Consider the following 21,416-nt stretch of genomic DNA (forward strand, 5'->3'; position numbering starts at 1 on the left):
CTCATGAATAAATAAACAAAATCTTAAAGAAAAAAAAACCTATGTATTTAGTGATAGCATTTACCACCAATGAAAAATACTATTTTTTTCTATAATTATGCTTCTCATAATTAAAACAAATCAGCATACCAAAAACAAAGAGGCAGGAGAACTAAAAGCTTATGCTTCATGATGTCAATATATAGAAAATAATGTATTAGTAATTAAGACTACAACAAAACAATGTAAACTTGGCTCTTTGGCATTAATGTACATGTTCCGATAACCATGTTTGAAATGTTCATTTTTTACCACAATGACACATCCAGTGGCATACCAGAAAACTGATATAACACACATTAGTTTTCCTTTCCCAGATTTAAAGTTGCATTTTTATCCTGTTTCTTTTGACTCCCCTTCAGCCTTAAGTCTCAACGACAAAGCAAATCCATTCTTTAAAAGGTCTAGCTCTTCTAAGACCACTTTGTAGTTTGATCTTCCCCTTTCAGACACTCAACTGCAGAAGGAATGAATAATGGTGAGCACAGCTTTAAGTGAAGGCCTTGAAACAATTACAGAGGAAAAAACACTATACAAATAGAAATGGTAGTATGATTACAGACAATAGCCATTTAATACCTAATGATATTCAGCAATGACAGACAAACACTTTCTAACCACTAACAAAAAAAGATGTTTACATTATCATGACAATATTTGGGGGATGGTAGAGGTGGGAAAGATCACTATCATAGCCCTTCAAGAAGAACACTGCTATATTACACTTTAAAACCCTGATGGTGTTAACTCATAACGTGCTCAAAGGCACAGCCAACTATGAATGCAGGCACTTGATTACAGCCAAAAGAGTATTTTCACAGACACTCTTAAATTTTTCTATCATTTTTATTTTAGTTTTCAATCCTATGTCCTTCCAAAATGAGATTTAAGTCAGCTTAGAGTAAAAGGCACTCATTAGATAAGACTGTAAAAGAGGAAACAGAAAACCAAGCCATGAAAACAAGAAGCATGTATGTAAATCCTACAGGTATTAACTCTCACAATTTATATACTGAATTATAAAATTCTTAGTTTCTACTGGAAATAATTATACTAAATCCCCAAGAGAGAAAAAAAAATTTTTTTTTCTAGTATAAGGGGGTTTGTGGAACAAAATAATGGAGAATGCCTTTAATAAAAATGTGAAATAAATGGAGAATTCTTCATTTGGTCACTTAAAAAAAATCTCTCCTCTAAGTCAAGGTCTTAGAGATAGCTTTTCTATAGGGGGGCAAGTAACTATGGTCCACTTAAGTAATTTGTTAGTAATTTAATTGAATGAGGAAATAATTTATGCAACTCTTTAAATTTAGGCACAATTAGAAATTCCTTGAGAACAAAGAACTATACTGACTGGTCATTTTGTATGTTTTATGCCCCTTTTCATCATAAAGGGCTTACAGCAACCAGTATTGTACAGTGAGCTAAAGCATTAATCACATAGGTTGATGATATTACCTTCTTTCTGACTTGCTACATAATAGGAACCCTAACATTGTTGAAATAAGTGGTGGGCAAAACTGTTAGGCAAACTATATGAGAATGAAAGAATCTATAATATAGAATATGAAAGTGAAAACCAAAATTTGTATCTTCTATAGAACACATAGAAAAGACTAATGCTAATATTCAGAAGGAACTTAAGGTAATGTTACAAAAGACTTTTCTTTAGGGTAAAGATTACAGCATGATTTCAAAAAATCAACTTGCTTTGTTTTTTAACACAGGACCAAAACATGTATAGCGGAAAATAATTTACGCAGCCTCATCATGGATTTAGAGATTTGATTTAGTTAACTTTCTATTCAACCAGCACATACTCCTTTAAATGTTAACATTTCTTAAAAAGAAATTTAGGTAGTATCATATCTTTTTCTTGTCCAGTTGCTGTGGTTAGTGCTTCCAGCACTATGTTGAATAAAAATGGAGAGAGTGGACATCCTTGTCTTGTTCCTGATCTTAAAGAAAAAGCTCTCAGTTTTTCACTACTGAGTATGCCATTAGCTGTGGGTTTTTCTTAAAATGATGTTGAGGTGTATGTTCCCTCTAAACCTACTTTCAGTTTTTATCTTGTACGGATGTTATATTTTGTCAAATGCTTTTACTGCATCTATTGAAATGATCATATGGTATTCAGTCTTTCTCTTATTAATATGATGTATCACATTGATTGATTTTAGTCATTGATTGACTAAACCACCTCTGCGTTCCTAGAATAGATCCCACTTGATCATGGTGAATGATTTTTTAATGAATAACAAATAAAGTAGCAGAAAGAAAAATTAAGGAAATAATCTCATGTATAATTATACCCAAAATAACAAAATTCCTAGAGAGAAACTTAATCAAGGAGGTAAAAGACCCATACTACAAAAACTATGAAACACTAATGAAAAAATTAAAGATGACACAAGTTGAAAGATATTCCATACTCACGGACTGGAAGAGCCAACATTGCTAAAACTCCAATACTACCCAAAGCAATCTACGGGTTTAATGCAATCACTATCAAAATGCCAACATTTTTCACAGAGCTAGTACAAACCACCCTAAAATCTGTACAGAACCACAAAGGACCCCAAACAGCCAAAGCAAACTTGAAAAAGAACAAAGTTGGAGACATCACAATCCCAATTTCCAAGATACACTGTAAAGCTATAATAATCAAAATAGTATGCTACTGGCAAAATAAATAAATAAATAAATAAATAAATAAATAAATAGGTACATAGATCACTGGAGCAGAATAGTGAGCCTTGAAGTAAAACCATGCTCGTGTGGTCAATGAATCTTTGACAAAGGAGGCAAGAATATATAATGGGGAAAAATGGTCTCTTCAACAAATGGTGGTTGGAAAATTGGACAGCTACTTGCAAAAGAAAGAAACTCTACCACTTTCTTACACCATACATAAAAATAAACTTAAAATGGATTAAAGACCTAAATGTGAGACATGAAAACACAAGACTCCTAGAAAAAAACATAGGCAGTAATTCCTTTGACATTGGCCATAAAAACATTTTTCTAGATGTGTCTCCGCAGGCAAGGGAAACAAGCAAAATTAAACTATTGGGACTAATCAAAATAAAAAGCTTTTGCAGAGTGAAAGAAACCATCAACAAAACGGGCTACTGAATGGGAGTAGATATTTGCAAATGGGAGATGTATTTGGTAAGGGCTTAATATCCAAAATATAAAAGAACTTATACAACTCAACACCAAAAAACCAAATAATTCTATTAAAAAATGGGCAGAGGACCTGAGTAAAAACATTCTGGAGAAGACATACAGATGATCAACAGACATGAAAAGATGCTCAACATCACTAATCAACAGAGAAGTGCAAATCAAAACCAAACTGGGATATCACTTTATACCCATCAGAATGGGTAAAATAATAAACAAAGAAATAGCTAGTGTTGGTGAGGATGTAGAGAATCCTTGTGTATTGCTGGTGGGAATGCAAATTGGTATAGCCACTGTGGAAAATAGTATGGAGGTTCCTCAAATACCAAAAATACAATTACCATAATATCCAGTAATTCCACTACCAGGTATTTACCTCCAAAAAACTAAAACACTAATATGGTTTTATAAAAAGATTTTATTTATTTATTCATGAGAGACTCACACAGAGAGGGTGTGCGGGCAGAGGGAGAAGCAGGCTCCATGCAGGGAGCCTGACATGGAACTCGATCCCGGGTCTCCAGGACCAGGCCTTGGGCTGAAGGTGACACTAAACTGCTGATCCACCTCGGCTGCCCCAAAACACTAATTTGAGAAGATATACGCACTCCGTTGTTTGTTGCAATATTATTTATACTAGCCAAGATAAGGAAGCAGCCCAAGTGTCCATGGATAAGTGAATGGATAAAAATGATGTGGTATATACATAAAATGAAATACTACTCAGGCATAAAAAAGAATGAAATCTTGACATTTGCAGCAACACAGATGGACATAGGGGATATAATACTAAAGTAAGTCAGAGAAAGTAAGTACCATATGATTTCATTTATATGTGGAATTTAAAGAACAAAACAAACAGACAAATGTAAATAATAGTGAAGGGGAATATAAAGGAAGGGAGAAGAAATGTGTGGGGGATATCAGAAAGGGAGACAGAACATAAAGACTCCTAACTCTGGAAAACGAACTGGGGGTGGTGGAAGGGGAGGAGGGCGGGGGGTGGGGATTAATAGGTGACGGGCACTGAGGGGGGGCACTTGACAGGATGAGCACTGGGTGTTATTCTGTATGTTGGCAAATTGAACACCAATAAAAAATTAATTTATTAAAAAAAAAAGAAGAAAAGAGGAAAATAGAAAAACAGTATCTTAATTATAGGGAGCTAACTAGTGGTTGCCAGAGAGGAGCGGGGTAGAGGAATAGATGAAATAGAGAAAGAGAATTAAGAGTACATTTATCTTGATGAGCACTGGGAAATTTACAGAACTGTCGATCATTATACAACTGAAACTAATACAACACTGTATATTAATTATACTTCAACTTAAAAATTATAAAAAGAAAAAAAGAAAAATTTACAGATAGAAATCCTTTCATACAATATCACACAATTCTCTACCTTAAGCTGAAAACAATGAACCTAATTTCACCCTCTTCTTGATGACTAGGGTCACTGTTGCTGCTAGAGTAATGGCTTCAATGGTTATGGTCCCTTACTACTGAGCTTTTTTATTTTTTAAGTTTTTATGTTTGCTTTTTATAGTTTTTCTGCCACAGTAATAACTGTTACTTCTTGCTGTTGTCAGTGAGTCTGCTTCTAGCATTGATCTCTGTACTTCTAATTTGTAGTGGACTAGGAAATCACTTTGGCTGTGGGCTACCTTTATTTACCTGTTGAGTTTTGATTAACTATGGCTGTAGCCGTATCAAGTAAGTTACATGTGTGAAGAACGTAATCATGTTACAACAGAAAGCCAGGCGATCTTTCCTTTTGTAAAATTTGCTAGAGATGGAAGAATTTGAAAATTTTATTATCTCTGTTGAAAAACAGTTCCTTTCGCCAGGATGACTAAATTACTTTATATATCCCTTTGTAAGATGACAGGGAAGGGGTATCATTATAATAGCAACCATTTACTGGTTATTGGCAATATGCTAGGCTATTTATATGCCAATCTCTTTACAAAAATTTCCATCTATCCCTGCAAGGATCACAAATGATTGCTATTATTCCCATGCTGCAGATGAGAAAGCTGGAGCTAAAACTGGCCCAACAACAAGCTCAAGATCACAAAGCTAGTATGTACCATTTCTGAGATCTGACACCAGCCAATTTGATTCTCAATCCTGTGAGCTTTCCAACCTGCCTGTCAAGTAGAAATAATCACTGTTTACCTATTATAAAACTCAGAGGTGAAACTAACAACAATCATGACTGTCTCCAAAATTCCATAAAACAAGCACATAATAATTAAAAAGAATCCCAGAGCTTCTTACTCTGGCTAAAACGAAATATATAAGACCAGCTGGCTTAAAGAGATTTAAAAAAATGGACAAAATAGATGAAACAACAGTTTTCAGACACTGGACAGCAGGAAATTCAGGAAAACCTGCATTTCTAAGAAACTCAAGGAGTCCCACACAAAAGAAATACAAAGAAAAGGACACAAAGGTGCACCATGATGAAATTGCTCAAAAACACTGATAGTAAATCTTAAAAGAAGTCAGAGAAAAAAGGCAGAGAAACAAAGACAAGAATGACAACAGATTTCTTGTCAGAAACAATGCAAATGAGAAGATGGCAGAGCAAAATCTTTTGACTACTAAAAGAAAAAAAACCTGCTAGTATGTTTTTCAAAAACAAAGGCAAAGTAAAACACTTTTTCAGACATACAAGCACTGAAGTTCTGTCATCAACTGATCCACAGTTATAAAAAATGCTAAAGAAAGTCTTTCAGGTAGAAAGAAAATAATAGTAAATGGAAATATGGATGAAGAGAATCAAAATGGGGCACCTGGATAGCTCGGTTGAGCATCCAGCTCTTGATCTCAGCTCAGAGACCTGAGTTCAAGCTCTGTGTTGGGTCTCCACACTGGGCTTGGAGTATACTTAATATCAAAGGGGCGGGGGGGGGGGGGGGGGGGGAAGTAACCATATGGGTAAATATGTAACAATTTTTCTTATTATACTTGACCCTTTAACAACAGGGTTTGAACAGCACTGGTTGGTTGACTTACATGCAGATTTCTTATAGTACTATAAATATATTTCTTTTTCTTATGATTTTCTTCATAACATTTTCTTTTCTCTAGCTTACTTTACAATAAGAATATGGCACAAAACATACAAAGTATGCATTAATTGACTGGTTATTGTAAGGCTTCTAGTTAACAGTAGGGTTTAGTAGTTAAGTTTCTGGGGAGTCCAAAGTTACACGCATATTTTTAACTGTTTGGAGGTCAGCACCCTTAACACCCACATTGTTCAAAATTCAACTGTATTAAAATCTCTTTAATATAGAATTGACTTTTAAAACAAAACAACATTGTATTATGAACTTTACAACATATGGAGAAGTAAAGCTTATAATAATAGTATAAAGGCCTGCAAGAAGAAATACAAATACACTATTACAAGATTTGTATGCTACACATGAAGTGCTACTTTATTACTTGAAGATTAATTGGGATACATTAAAGAGGTATAACCACATACCTTCAATAAATTACCAAAATATTGAAAGTTATAGATGTAAATTGTAGCAGGCTGAATTCCTGCCCCACAAAGATCTCCATATCCTAATCCCCATGGCTATATTATCTTACATGGTAAAAAGGACTCTGCAGATGTGATTAAAGATCACAAGATGAGGAGATTATCCTAAATTATCTGGGTGGACCCATGCAATCAATCACAAGGGCCTTCATAAGAATGAGGCAGAAAGATTGAAGTCAATAGTAGATTTAGAAGCAAGAAGTCCAGGAGCTAGTAAATGCAGGTGGCCTCCAGAAGCTGAAAAAGGCAAAGAAATGATTCTCCCCTGAAGCCTCCAGAAAAGGAATAGAGCCCTACTGACCTTCATTTTAGACTTCTTATTCCCAGAACTGTAAGAGAATAAACTGGTATCATTTTAACCTACTGCATTTGTGGTAATTTCTTACAGCAACAATAGGAAACTAATACAGAAAACAGAGATGATCAGATTGGTGAGAAAAAAGCAAGACTTAGCTATATGCTGCCTATAAGAAATCCACTTTAAATATAGAGCCACAAATAAAAAGGATGAAAAAGTGCATCACTCTAACATAATCAAAGGAAAGTTGGAATGGCTATATTATCAAGGTAGATTTTAGAGGAAAGAACATCACCAGAGATCATGATGATCATTTCATGATAGAGGAACCAATTCATCACGAAGACATAACAATCCTAAGTGATTATGCATCTAATAACATTACTTCAAAATAGATGAAAGAAAAACTGAAAGAACTGCAAGAAGGGATAGACAAGCCTGCAATTAGAACTGGAAATTTCAATATACCCTTCGCTTAATAAATAATAGAACAAGTAGGAAATCACCAAGATATAGAAGACTTGGGTAACCCCAACTTGACCTACTGAAATTTCTGTAACATCCAACAGAAGAACGTGTATCTTTTTCACCAGAATGTATATTCTTTCCAAATGCATAAGGAAACATGATTTACCAGGACAAATCATGTTACACCAGAAAACAATTACAAATTAATTTAAAAGTATTCAAGTCATGCAAAGTATGTTCTCTGATCACAATGGAATTAAATGAAAAATAACAGAAAGATATCTGAAAAACCCCAAAATTTACAAGCCAAATGATACATGTCTAAGTACCCCAACAAGTCAAGTAAGAAATTAAAAGGGAAATTGGAGTTGAAGCTTTCTATGGGAATTCTGAACTTCTTTTGTAAGTCTTTCTTTCCGTCTAAGATCTCAAAAGAAAATTTTTTTTCTTAAGTTAGTATTTTGAATGAATTAAAATGAAAACACAACCTATCAAAATTTGTGGGATTTTGCTCAGGTAATACTGAGAAGGAAATTTATAGCACCAATAAACATCTAGGAGAAAATAAGAAAGGTCTTAAAGAAACAACCTCAGCTTCCACCTTAAAAACCTATACAAAGAACAAATTAAACCTCAAGGAAATTGAAGATATAACATAATTAAGATTTCAGAGCAGAAATCAGTGACATAGAAAACAGAACACAAGACAGATCAATGAACTCAAAAGCTTTTTTGCTGTTGTTTTTTGAGAAGATCAATAAAGTTCACCAATATGCAGCCAGACAGATAGGAAAAAAAGACACAAATTACCAATATCATGAATGAGAAAGAGGATATCACCAAAGATTGTACGGATGGTTGGTTTACCGTTAGAAGAAAAAAAGAAAATCAATATAATTTACAATATTAACAAACTAAAAAAAAAAAAAAGTCATGATTATCTCAATAAACTCAGAAAAAGTATTTTTGCAAACTCAACACCCATTATTTAAAAAAAAAAAAAAACTAAAAAACAACAAAAACAAAAACCAAACAAAGCACCACAACCTCTCAGCAAACTAGAACAGAGGGATCTTCCTCAGTTTGAAAAACCTACAACTAATACCATACTCAATGGAATGTCTGAATGCTTTCCCCCTGAGATCAGGGACAGGCAAGGATGTCTACTCCTATTTCTGTTCAACATTATATTGGAGATTATAGCCAAGACAAGAAACAGAGGCAAAACTGATTGAAATGGAGGAGGTAAAACAGTGTGCACTGCTGATGAAATGATAATACGTGCAGAAAATGCTAAGAAATCTACAAAACAGCCACTAATAAGTGAGTGCAGCAAGGTTGCAGGATACAAAGTCCATGTCAAGAAAAACAGTATTTCTACATAGCAGCAACATAAAAATGGAAATAGAAATTAAAAACTAATACCAACGACCAGGGTACCAAAAAATAGGACATACATGGAGTAAATTTGACAAAAGATATGCAAGACTTATATACTTAGAACTACAAAACACTGTTGAGAGAAATTAAAGAAAATCTAAATAAACAGGGAGACATACCATGTTTACAGATCAGGAACTTATACCATTAAGATGCCAGTTCTCACAATGATCTATAGTTTTAGTCCAGTCCCAATCAAAATCCCCTCGGCTTTAAAAAAAAAAAAAAGGAAATTGATGATCTAATTTTACAACTATATGGAAATGCAAAAGGACTTACAGAATAGCCAAAACAATTTTGGAAAAGAAAGGCAAGGTGGGAAGACTTATATTACCTGCTCTCAAGTCTTACTATAAAGCTACAGTAATCAGTATAGGTTGGTCTCAGGGCAAAAAACAGACCTATATATCAATAGAAAAGATACTGATATTTCTGGACCTCAGCAGAAGCCAGAAACAGACCAGAAACAGACCACTGTATATAAGACCAGCTGGTTTTTGACAATAGGACCAAGGCAATTCAATGAGGAAAAGATAAATTTTTTTAATCAAGTGGTGCAAAAAAAAAAAAAAAAAAAAGAAAGAAAGAAAAAAATTACAAAAAAAAAAAAAAGAACCTGTACCCTTACCTCACACTACACACAAAAGGTAACTCAAAATGTATCATAAACCTATGTGCAAAACTTGAAACTATAAAACATCTAGAAGAGAACATAGAAATTTTTAGTTCTCATTTTGACAATTGTTTTTTAACATAAGATGCAAAAAGCATCAAACTCAAAAGGAAAACAAAACTGATAAACTGTACTTCATTGAAACAAGCTTTACTCTTTGAAGGACACTGTTAAATGTCAAAGAAAAAAAGGTAAGTCATATCTGAAAAGAAAGCACTATAAAACATATATCTGACAAAATACTTGTATCTAAACTATATAAAGATCTCTTATAATACAGTAATATGAAGACAAAACAAACAATGCTCAAAATATTTGCAGAATTCCCCCTCGGAAGATACAGAGATGGCAAAAAAACAAAACAAAACACATGAACAATATGTCTAGGGGTACCTGGGCTGCTCAGTGGGTTAAGCAGCCGACTTGATTTCGGCTCAAGTCATGATCTCAGGGTCCTGGGATCAAATCCCACAAAGGGCTTTGCACTCAATAGGCTGCTTGAGGATCTCATCCTTCCCTCTTCCTCTGCACCCCCTGCCCCACATTCTCTTTAAATAAATAAATAAATAAATAAATAAATAAATAAATCCCACAAAGGGCTTTGCACTCAATAGGCTGCTTGAGGATCTCATCCTTCCCTCTTCCTCTGCACCCCCTGCCCCACATTCTCTTAAATAAATAAATAAATAAATAAATAAATAAATAAATATCCACTATTACTGATTAGGAAAATGCAAATAAAAACCACATTTAGGGGCACCTGGGTGGCTCAGTGATTGAGCATCTGCCTCTGGCTCAAGTCTCGTGATCCTGTGGTCCTTGGATTAAATCTTGTATCAGACTCCCTACATGGAATCTGCTTCTCCCTCTGCCTATGTCTCTGCGTCTCCCATGAATAAGTATATACAATAAAAAAAAAAAATTAAGATACCACTACATACTCATTTGGATGGTTACAATTAAGATGATTAACCATATCAAGTATAAGAAGCATGTGAAGCAAAGGAACTCTCATGCACAGCTGGGGATGGGGGCAGGGAATGTTAAACGATACAGCCAGCCACTTTGTAAAACAGTTTGGTAGTTTCAAAAAAGTTTAACATATACCTACCATAAGACTCAGACACTCCACCTCCAATTCTTTATTCAAGTGAAATAAGAGTATATATTCACACAAAGACTTGCATGTGAATGTTAATGACAGCTGTATACATAATTGCCAAAAAATGAAAACAACTCAAAGTCCATGAACTGGTGAAAGGATTTATAAATCTGGGATATCCATACGATGGAATCCTAGTCAGCAATAAAACAAACAAAAAAATCAAGCTATTGATAAACACCCCAACATGGATGAATCTCAAAATACTTATGCTCAGTAAACGACATCAGACAAAAAACAGCATATACTTACATAAAATTCTAAAAAATGGGGATGCCTGGGTTGCTCAGTGGTTGAGCATCTGCCTGTGTTTCAGGGTGTGATCCCAGGGTCCTGGGATCGAGTCCCACCTTAGGCTCTCGACGGGGAGCCTGCTTCTCCCTCTGCCTATGTCTCTGCCTCTCTCTGTCTCTCATGAACAAATAAAATCTTTAAAAAAAATTCTAAAAAATGGAAAATATCCTATAGTGACAAAACAGATCAGTGGTTGTCTGAAGATAGGGAAGGGGAGGAGGAAGGGATGGATTATGAAGAAAAATGAGGAACCCTGAAGGTGACAGGTAGTCATTATCTTGTTTGTGGTGATGGTTTCATGATATATATTTGTCAAAATTCGGTAATCTGTACACTTGTAACAAGTGCAATTTACTGCACATCAATAATACCTCAATAAAGCTATAAAACAAAGTACTTAGTACAGTAAACCCTCTATAAATATGATTGTTATTAATATACAAAATCTTTAAAACAAAAAGAAAAAAAATGAGAAACCCAGATTACTTACTTCAAGAACATATTACTCATGATGTTCTCTCTAACTCAGAAATGGGGAAGCACTTACCAAAATCTCAAGTTCTCTGAGTTATCAAAAAATCTCACTTTCCTCCAAAGCACAAAGAACCTACCCAGCCATAGAAATGTAACAACAACAAAACAACCTTAAAAATGTGCAGTCACTAGAGAATGCTACAACATAGAAACCCTGGATGTCCAATGCTAATGTGAGGAGTGGGGGAGAAAGCTCCAACATTTCCAAGGCACTGGGGATTTAAATTCTAATGCTCCAAAAGGAATAACTTTGCAGTCCTCCTTACCTGTTTCCAGATTAGCAGTCTCCTGATCAATCCTTAATTAACAGAGATGCCTAAGGCACAGGGATAATAATCTAATTGATTACCTATACTGAAAATTATATTGAGTCCTTGACTTAAGTATGAGGCATTCATTTAATCATTACAATCCTATGAGCAAATGGAGGCACAGAAAGATATAATATACCTCCCCAAAGTCCTACAACCAGTAAATGGTAGAGCCTGAAGTCAAAGCCAGGCAATTTGATGAGGTCTGTGTTCTTTACCACAAAACTATCCCATAATGCCTTCACATATTAGACATGCTTTTTTACTTTACAACATGCCGATGGTAAAACCTGTATGTTAGCACTATGTACTTTCCCCTAAGATGCCTCATGACGATATTATAAGAATTAAGATACAAATGACATACTTTCAGATAGAAGACATTTTATAAATTATTACAATTTCTTTAAAAAGTAATTCTATTAGCTTAGAAACCACTAAAATGGAATCCTTAAAATAGATCACTCCTTCTGCCTTTATTTTTATGATTAATTTAGTACCTCTAAATGAAAGTGGTTTTACATATTGAAACATCCTTTACAGGAAAAAGAAATCTATTTGATATTTTAGTACCCAATATTTCTTTTTAAGGCAAATTCCTTTCTTGCAATATAAGACACTAAGAATTTTGCTTTTTCTACAGAAACAGGAAGACAAATCCACATTTTTTTGCAGAGTAATTTACCTTGAAACAAATATTTATAGTTAGAAAAATGAGCACAAAACTTTTTAATAATCAATGCTATATAATTATTCATTTTCATTGTTAAATGACACATTTAGTTGGTTACCTAGATAGATAGATATGCATATAGTCAACCTTTTATTTTTCCATGTAAGGCGTTATTGAACACCTGCTATATGCCAGGCATGGTTGCATGTGGTAGAGATAGAGCAGGAAATGAAACACAAGAATCTCTATGCTCTTGGCAGACATTCCAGAGGGGGCAGATACAGTATGTTCTTATTTGTTGTCCATCAGAGGATCAATCTAATGAGACAGGGGTCAGGAGTGCAGGGACTTGGTAGGGCAGCTGAAAAGAGAAGTGTGTAGCTGCCTTCTAAGCAGTCTGTCTTCAAAGATCCTTAGTTGAGATCAGAAGGGATAATATGTAAATTAGGTGGGGATGAACAGAAATTTGTTTCACCTCCTTGACTCATGAGAAAGAATTATACATAACAGATGCTAAGATCGAGGGTTAGGAAGTCTCTTCAAGGGCAAGAAGTCAGATGAGTATTTCCCATGTCCAGAAAGGGCTAGATGAAAAAAAGCTAAATGGAATTACACAGTGTTATTCAGCTTCTTTTCATCATCTCATGATCTCACCAAAAATAAAATATTCCCATTTTCACCTCTAATTGAGAGACAGTTCTTTAATGAACAAAGTAGTTCAAAGCTAAACTCACTATTAAATTTCATGTCAAGAAATAGGTACCATATGAGAGTCCCAAAATAAAGTTATAAAACTGAAACTAATTCTGTCAATTGAGTGGTAAAATTAGATAACACTAAATATTATATAATTTTTACAGCATAAAACAAAATGTAGTCCAATGAGAAATAAATCACTAGATTTAAAAAAAAAAAAATCAGTTGCATGTATACAAAGCCCAGACTTTCAAACAAATTTCCTCAAATTGTTCTGGTAGAAATGAAACATTTTTCAATTATTGCACATACAAGCATTAGATTGTACCAATTTTAAACCAATTTGTTTCTTGTATGAAAGTAATAATGCGGATAACTTTATTATTCTATTGAACTCCCTTAATAAATTGCTACTCATCTAAGCCAAAGGCTAAGGGCTCTTGTAGAGTTTCAGAATTATAGAAGAATCAAACAAAGGCCCTTTAGCCAGTAAGTGCCCCCCTGTGAAGAATTCCCTTTACAAAATCCCTGATATAATGGGTTTCACTGTTTGCCACCATTGAAAATATATAAGTCCCTCCTTATTTTAAATCCACATTTGCTTCCCTCAATTTCCATCTACTTGTATTAGTTCTTTACTAGAAATCAAAATAAGCTGTCCTCTTCACTGCTACCTTTTCATAGGCAGCTATGAATCTCCTCACTACTCAAGGCTCCCCTTCTCAGCCTCAAACATGCCCAGTTCCTTCAAATATTTTTCATATAATTATGGCACATACTGTTTTAAGATGCATGTACCACTTCATTCAAACCTCATCTTAAATCTACATGTACAGTGGTACAACATTTCTTCACTTAAAAAATTCTTAACAAATGCTGAAGCTTAACAATTAATCTCTCTTTAAAAAAGCATATGTTTTCTCCAACTTTTGCTTGTAGAAATGCTTTTCTGAATCGAAATGAAGTTCTCAGAAGCCATGCCAATAACTAAGTCATTGGCATTATTTATTTTACTTATTTTTGAAGGAGTGGGCCAGAACATGCACAGCTATTAGATTTTAAAAAGAGATCACACAAAACAACTAGTTTGTCTAGCATTAATGCATAAAGCAGGTTTATTTAAGTAATGGTCAACAGACCATGCTGGGATGCTTGCTAAAAATACAATTCCTAGATCTTTCCAGGCTATGGAATCAGGATCTCTGGAATGGGGCCTGGAGATCGGCAGTTTGAAGAGCAAACTATATAAATAGTCCTCGGAAATTCTGAGGTTTAAGAATCATGGCCTGAAGATTTAAATTGGGTTTTTGCCTCCTAAAAAAGACAATTTTAAGTATCTTACCTGTAGCCCAGGAATAAATCGACTATCCTTTTCAACCACCAAAAGTTCAGCAACATTAGCATTGAGAATTGATCTTGTGATTCCTCCTGGCCCAGGGCCCACTTCATAAACATAAGCGTTTGTCAGATTGCCAGCTTTTCTTACAATTTTATCTAGAAAAAAGAATGTTTTAATTACCTTGATAAATTTCAACGTACAAAATTTAACAACAGTCTCCACAAATTCTTATCAACCATTACTCAACTAGTCTTTTATACCGTATTTATCCAATTACTTACCTCTTAACCTAAACCAATATGGTTTAGGCCATTCAATATTCTACTATATGATTGAATTGTATTATCAGTCTCTTAAAAATAAGATTGTGACAAATTTCCTAATTTAAATATAGTTAATGCTGTATTTTTGCATCTGTTCTTCTGCCAAACCTATCAATTCCTAAGACCAACTGGGTAAGCATATACCATCTCTCTAGTGCCAAATATTTCTTTTTTTAATATTTTATTTATTATTTATTTATTTAAGTCACAGACAGAGAGAGAGAGAGAGGCAGAGACACAGGCAGAGAGAGAAGCAGGCTCCATGCACCAGGAGCCCGACGTGGGACTCGATCCCGGGTCTCCAGGATCGCGCCCTGGGCCAAAGGCAGGCGCCAAACCGCTGCGCCACCCAGGGATCCCACTAGTGCCAAATATTGAATATTTGAATAAGACTAGTTTCACGTTCGTAATTTCCAATGCTGGTAGTTTTAAATCCCAAAGCTAGCTGTCTCATTTTCACCTATAAACAACTAATTGGTCACAGCAACAAGTTCCTAGATCATAGGACTAGCAGAAATTTAGATTCTTGGTCATTTTTAGAAAGTTAAACTTCTCAAAAAAAAAAAAAAAAAAAAAAAAAAGTTAAACTTCTCAGTGGAAGTGTTTTAAGCTTTACAAATATGCAAATTGATATGGAAAAGTTAGGAAAAGTTAATGTTTTCAATTGATCAACCTCTTTAAGTTAGCAGATCTTAATAAATCATGAAAAAGATTACTGAGGATTCATTGCAACCAATTATCACTTCTGATAAAACATATAACAGGCTGGTCTTATTGACTGAGATACTAAATTCCAAGTAACTGGGTCTCCTGGGATAGTGGAAATTTAGCCACTGAAAACATTATCAGCACTTCTTTGCAGTATTCACTGAGATGGTATGGCACCACTTTTTGTAGGCCAAAATGCAAAAATAGTTTTGTCTCTCTCTCTCTTTTTTTTTTTTTTAAGATTTACTTATTCTAAAGAAAGGCAGGGGAGGTGGGAGAGGTCAGGCACAAGAGCACCTGTGAGTGGGGGTGGGGGAAGGGCAGAGGGAGCAGGAGAGAGAGTCTCAAGCTGACTCCCACTGAGCACAGAGCCCCACACTGGGCTCAATTTCACCACCTCAAGATCATGACCTGAATGGAAATCAAGAGTGGTACACTTAATGGACTGAGCCACCCAGGCGCCCCCAAATAGCTTTTAACTAGTGCTGGGAGGGAATTAATATATGCTCACCAACAATTTGTTTTAGATGCTTTACATGCTTGCTCCCTTGCATCTCACAATCCTTCCAACCCTTCTAATGCATTAAGAACTACTATCCCAATTTAACTTCTCTGAACTTTTCAATTTCCTTGTCTGTTGTTTCATGTGTACAAAGTCATCTAGAAAGAAAAGGGAAGAGAAGGGACTCCAGCTCAGGGGTAAATTCTAAAGCGATCCTTCCTCCACTACACACCAATGCCTTTCAGAGGCAACAGAGTTGATACAGTAAGCACAGGTATTATGGATTTAAATCCTCATTTTTTTTTTTTAAATGAGGTGCCACCATAGTAGAGGTCAGGGGCTCTGCCCTCAAACTCTTCAGGCACATTCCAATACAGTATCAAAGAGGCACTGTCAATTCGCTAAATATCTGCTCCCATCTGAGCTTCTTACCCCAGACAAGTACTTTAATCTTCCTTCACGTTGGTTCCCAGAGAAGGAATAGTATCTAGATTCCAGAATTTACTCCTAAGGATGACTAAAGGCTCACACAAGATACTGTACACAAAGGATTTTTTTTAACATCAAAAATATAAAGACCTGTATCTTCCGTCTTAAGAATGGAACTTTATAAAAAAAAAAAAAAAAAGGAAAGGCGCTTTATTTACCTATAGAATGGGACTAGTGACTGGCAGACAAGGCCAGTTCTAGTTACTGCTAGAACTAAAGAATTTTAGAGGTGGATAACTCTTTAAAGCTCTCGAAGTAGGGGCCCTCCTCCAATTAACAGAAGAGAAACTGAAGTTTAGTCAAGGTATTTTACCCTAAGTCCTATTTCTACTGGTAGCACGAAGACTCCACATCCAAGAAATAAAATATCTTATTTCATACGTCACTTAACTGAAAAAATCAACTTTTGGGGTATGATTTGCTGATCTTTCCAGGTTCTCAAGAGGGGCCAAAATGGAACTAAGTACCAAATTCCCCAATACGGTAAATTCTCCAGCAGTGGACCTATTGCTAATACATGTTATTCTTGCAACCTCACCTTTCAGAAGAAACTATCACCAAGATACGGGGCGGGGGAGAGGGGGTGGCGGTTAAACGAATGTATATCAAACTCTGCACTCCAGACTGGCTCACTTTATGGCACATAAAATTTTACCGCATAAAAAGGGACTTAAAATAAGGGGTGGGAATGTGAGCTTACTAAAAGTGCAAGCTCCTTGAGGACAGACTTTGCCTGGTTCACCCCCCAGCTGCGTCTCCAGCACCAGCACGCCGCAGGCTGTCTGATACGCATTTACCGAGTATCTGCACCCTCAAGAGTTTTGCATTCAACAGGTAACCCTTTAAATAACGTCATCCAAAAAAATAAAATAAAATAAAAAAAAATAAATAACGTCATCCCACGAGCGACACTCTTGCGACACGTTACTGAAAAACTCCCTGCACTAATACAAATTCTGACAGCTTTAAACTGCAAGAGAGGTCAAAGTCGCACGTGCAGCCCCAGGCCGTGGGTTGGCACACCGTGATTCCAACTTCCACATGCGCCTCAGGACACGCGACCCCGGCCTCCCCTAGCGTCTGCTCGGCGTCTGCACAGCCTGCCTGCACTAGCCCACGGCGAACACCCGCGAGCACGCCCTCCTGCAGGCCAACCACCCACAAAGCGGTAGAAGGCCCTGACCTACGGCCCCCTGCCCATCGCCTGACCCCAGAAACCCGCCCGCAGGTCCAGGCCAGCTCCCTGACCCACGTGCCCGGGGATGCGGGGGAGACAGCCGGGCAGCCCTGAGAAGACAGCCACCTGTCAGCCTCAAGTCCAGGAGAAAATTCTGGGACAGTTGCTTCGCGGCGTGCAGCCTGAACAACTTAATGATTTCTCGAATCGTGGGCAACGGCGGGAGTCGGAAAGTACTCAGCGTCCCGGACGCAGCCATCCAGCCCCGCGGAACCGTCCACTTTGCACCGCGGACTTTCCGCGCTGCCCTTAAATCCTCCAGGGAGGATGGCGGGAGCCGCGAGCATTAAGGCCCGCCCCCGAGCCCGCTCTATTGGTCGGATGTACCTCGCCGGAAGCTGGGAGGGCAGACAGGAAATCCGGACGCATCCAGAGCGCATGCGCCGTTTCTCGCTAAGCGCGACGCGCGCTGGGCTTACGCTGTGTTCCTCCGGTGACGGAGCGGAGCCCGGGGGCGGGGCCTCTCCTGGTGGGCGGGGCCGCTCCTGGTGGGCGGGGCCGCTCCTGGTGGGCGGGACCGCTCCTGGTGGGCGGGGCCAGGGCGGCCTGGAGGCGGGGACCTCACGTTCCCACCGGGTCTCGGAGGGGTGGGTCTCAGGAGCTTGGCGCCTCGGAACGCCCCCTGGGGCTTCTGGCGGTTGGACTTGCCGCGTTCCCCTCCGTGGATAATTGCGGGAAAGCCAATGATTAGAGGCAAAACTATCGGTTGCTAACAGTTTTCTCTTATGGTAGATGTTTTCAAAACATCGGCATTGTAGGGGTGCCTGGGTGGCTCCGTGGTTAAGTATCTGCCTTGGGCTCAGGTCTTGATCCTGGGGGCCTGGGATCGAGTCCCCCCCCCCCCCCCACCGCATCGGGCCCTCTGCAGGGGGCCTGCTTCTCCCTCTGCCTGTGTCTCTGCCTCTCTTTCTGTGTCTCTCACGAATAAATAAATCTTAAAAAAAAAAAAAAAAAGAACTGGCATTGTAGGTGCTGATGGCAGGTTTCTAACTTCTTTCAGCCTTAGTCTTTCATCTGTTAAATGGACATATCTACCTTAAGGTTGCAAGAACTAAAAGAGGAGTCGCCTGGTGTGCAAGGCATGGGTCAGCTGGTGATCAGTGGTGGCCTTGCTACCGCAAGGATCTAGCAGATGATCCCGGCCAGAGCGGTTAAGGAGGAGCGCAGTTTGTGGTGAGAAGGGCCGGAGGTAGAATCCAACTCTTCTGCCCCCTTTAAATGTATCCAGTGAGAAAAGCTGCCTTGTTTAGAGTTCAGGAAGTGTTTTCAAATATGTCGAGTATTTGTTTTTGAGCATTTCACCAACAGTCTTATGATATAAATATAACTAGTCTCTAGTGAAAGCGGAGGAAACAAAAACTTAAGTGATACAAATTAATTGATGCTCACAAAACTAGAAAATAATGGAACCCAGACCCAATCTAAGTTTCTGGACATGCATAGTGGCTACTTTTTGTAGTCATCTGCCTTTGCATTGAATGTTAGTTGCCACTCCTTGTTTGCCTTCCCCAGATTTTCTTTCTTTTTTTTTTTCCCCCAGATTTTCTTACTGCCCCTTGCTGCTCCAAGTATTGCAGTCTCTTCTTGCAGTACTTGGAAAGGTAAGGATGAAAAGGAAAGGAAATAAACATGATAATACTTGTAATAGCTAACATTTGCCCAATGGTTCCCAAAGTACCAGCTTCACAGCTGAGTGCTTTACAACTGTTATCTCATTAATTGTTACAAAAGATAAAGGCTTAGAGAGGTTCAGCGCTGTGTCCTAGGCTGCAGAGCTAATAAGTAGTGGAATCAGGATTTGAATCCACAAGTCTGTGTCCAGAGCCTGCTTTTTAAGCGGTACAATCAATGTTGAGAGGTCATTTGACTCACCTAGGATGGTTATATCTAAGGTCAAAGACTCAAATCTGAATTCTGTTTATTATAACAGGAAACAACAAAGCAAAGATTGAACTCTCTCTGCTATGTGGGAGAATTTAGCTTTCCTGACCGTGTTTTTTGCAAATTGCTGCCTTGATCACAAGTGAATCAACATTTTTTATTTCTCAGAGTGGTGAGTTTATAATAAAGCTAATGGAAAACCAAGTACCTGCAGATATGATAAGAGTGAAATTGAATGAAATTTTCGCTGAAATCTCAATGGAAAACCCAACCACTTCCTATTGGAGCTATATTAAAAGAACTGTGAGATAATCTGACATAGCTCCTAGCTTTAGAAAATTGGGACATGACTCTCATAGAGGTAAGGTGATTTGCCCAAGGTGGCATAGAAATGTAGTTTGAAAGCCTAAACTCTTGATTCAGAGTCCTTATATTCCACAGTATACACAGGCATTCATTTACAATTACATATAATTATTTCCTTTACTCCTCATGGTGTTCCTATGTGAATGAGATTGTTATCATTCTTTTACTGTGAAGGACGTCATTATCCAGGATTGCACAGCAAGGTACAGAAAGAAGACTTAACCATAAATTTTTTCTTTTCCGAGTTCTGATCTCATGGGTCACACCCCTCAAGTATTATTTTTAAGTTAACTAAGATATGTTAATTTTATAATCTTATTTAAATAAATGGAGTATTAGTCTGAACATAAGCTTAAGGTTACAATTTTCCTATGGCTATTTAACTAAAACAATTACAATAAATATGTGCTAAGCTACAAAATCAATATAAATGATGCAAGGTGTTTAATCACTGCTCTTTTTTTTAAATTCTATTTATTCATTCATGAGAGACACAGAGAGGCAGAGACACAGGCAGAGGGAGAAGCAGGCTCCATGCAGGGAGCCCGACGCGGGACTCGAGGGACTCGATCCGGGGTCCCCAGGATTACAACCTGGGCCAAAGGCAACGCCAAACCCGCTGAGCCACCCAGGCTGCCCTAATCACTGCTCTTAAGGCAGGATTTTGTTTTCTTAAAGTTCAGTTTACTAAGGTCACAGCATGCCTTGTAATGATTTTCTCATTGGTTTTCTGGATTCAAATTACCACCAAATCTTTGCTCAGAATTTTTGCCATTGTACGCTGCCTTTCCCTTGGAGGACATGGAAGCTACATATTAAGGTCTGCTTGTATCTGTTTTCATTCACTTGGAAACAAATGAAGTTGAATTACTCGGTGTTAATGCTCTCCTGAAGATATATGTTGCATGGCAGCTATATGGAGGATATTCAGATGATCTAGAATGTGCTCACATGGACTTTTTTAAAGATTAGCACCAAAAATCATCAGAGTACCTGGGTGACTCAGTGGATTAAGCATCCAACTCTTGATTTTGACTCAGGTGTTGATCCCAGGTTTGTGAAATCAAGCCCAACATGGGGCTCTGTGCTCAATGGGGAGTCTGCTTAAGATTCTCTCTCCCTCTCCCTCTCCCTCTTCCTCTCCCACATGTATGCTTCCTTTCTCTCTCTAATAAATGTAAAAAAAAAAAAAAAAGATTAGCACTAACATAAACAACAAAATTAAAAGGAGTAAAAAC

At 37.3% G+C, this 21,416-nt stretch overlaps 1 protein-coding gene across 1 annotated transcript in view; it reads right to left on the reverse strand.

The window, feature by feature from the left end:
• Positions 1-18,247, reverse strand: part of TFB1M (transcription factor B1, mitochondrial) — a 70,362-nt gene extending 52,115 nt beyond the window's left edge. Inside the window, exons 1-2 of the mRNA XM_025422604.3 lie at positions 17,998-18,247; positions 14,676-14,827 (exon numbers count right to left, since the gene is read on the reverse strand). Of these exons, the coding sequence (XP_025278389.1) occupies positions 14,676-14,827; positions 17,998-18,130 (285 nt within the window). The 5' untranslated portion in view covers positions 18,131-18,247. The remainder of the gene's footprint in view (positions 1-14,675; positions 14,828-17,997) is intronic.
• Between the last annotated feature and the right edge of the window lie 3,169 nt (positions 18,248-21,416).

Source organism: Canis lupus, chromosome 1 (genome assembly GCF_003254725.2).
Source record: "Canis lupus dingo isolate Sandy chromosome 1, ASM325472v2, whole genome shotgun sequence".
NCBI lineage: Eukaryota > Metazoa > Chordata > Mammalia > Carnivora > Canidae > Canis > Canis lupus.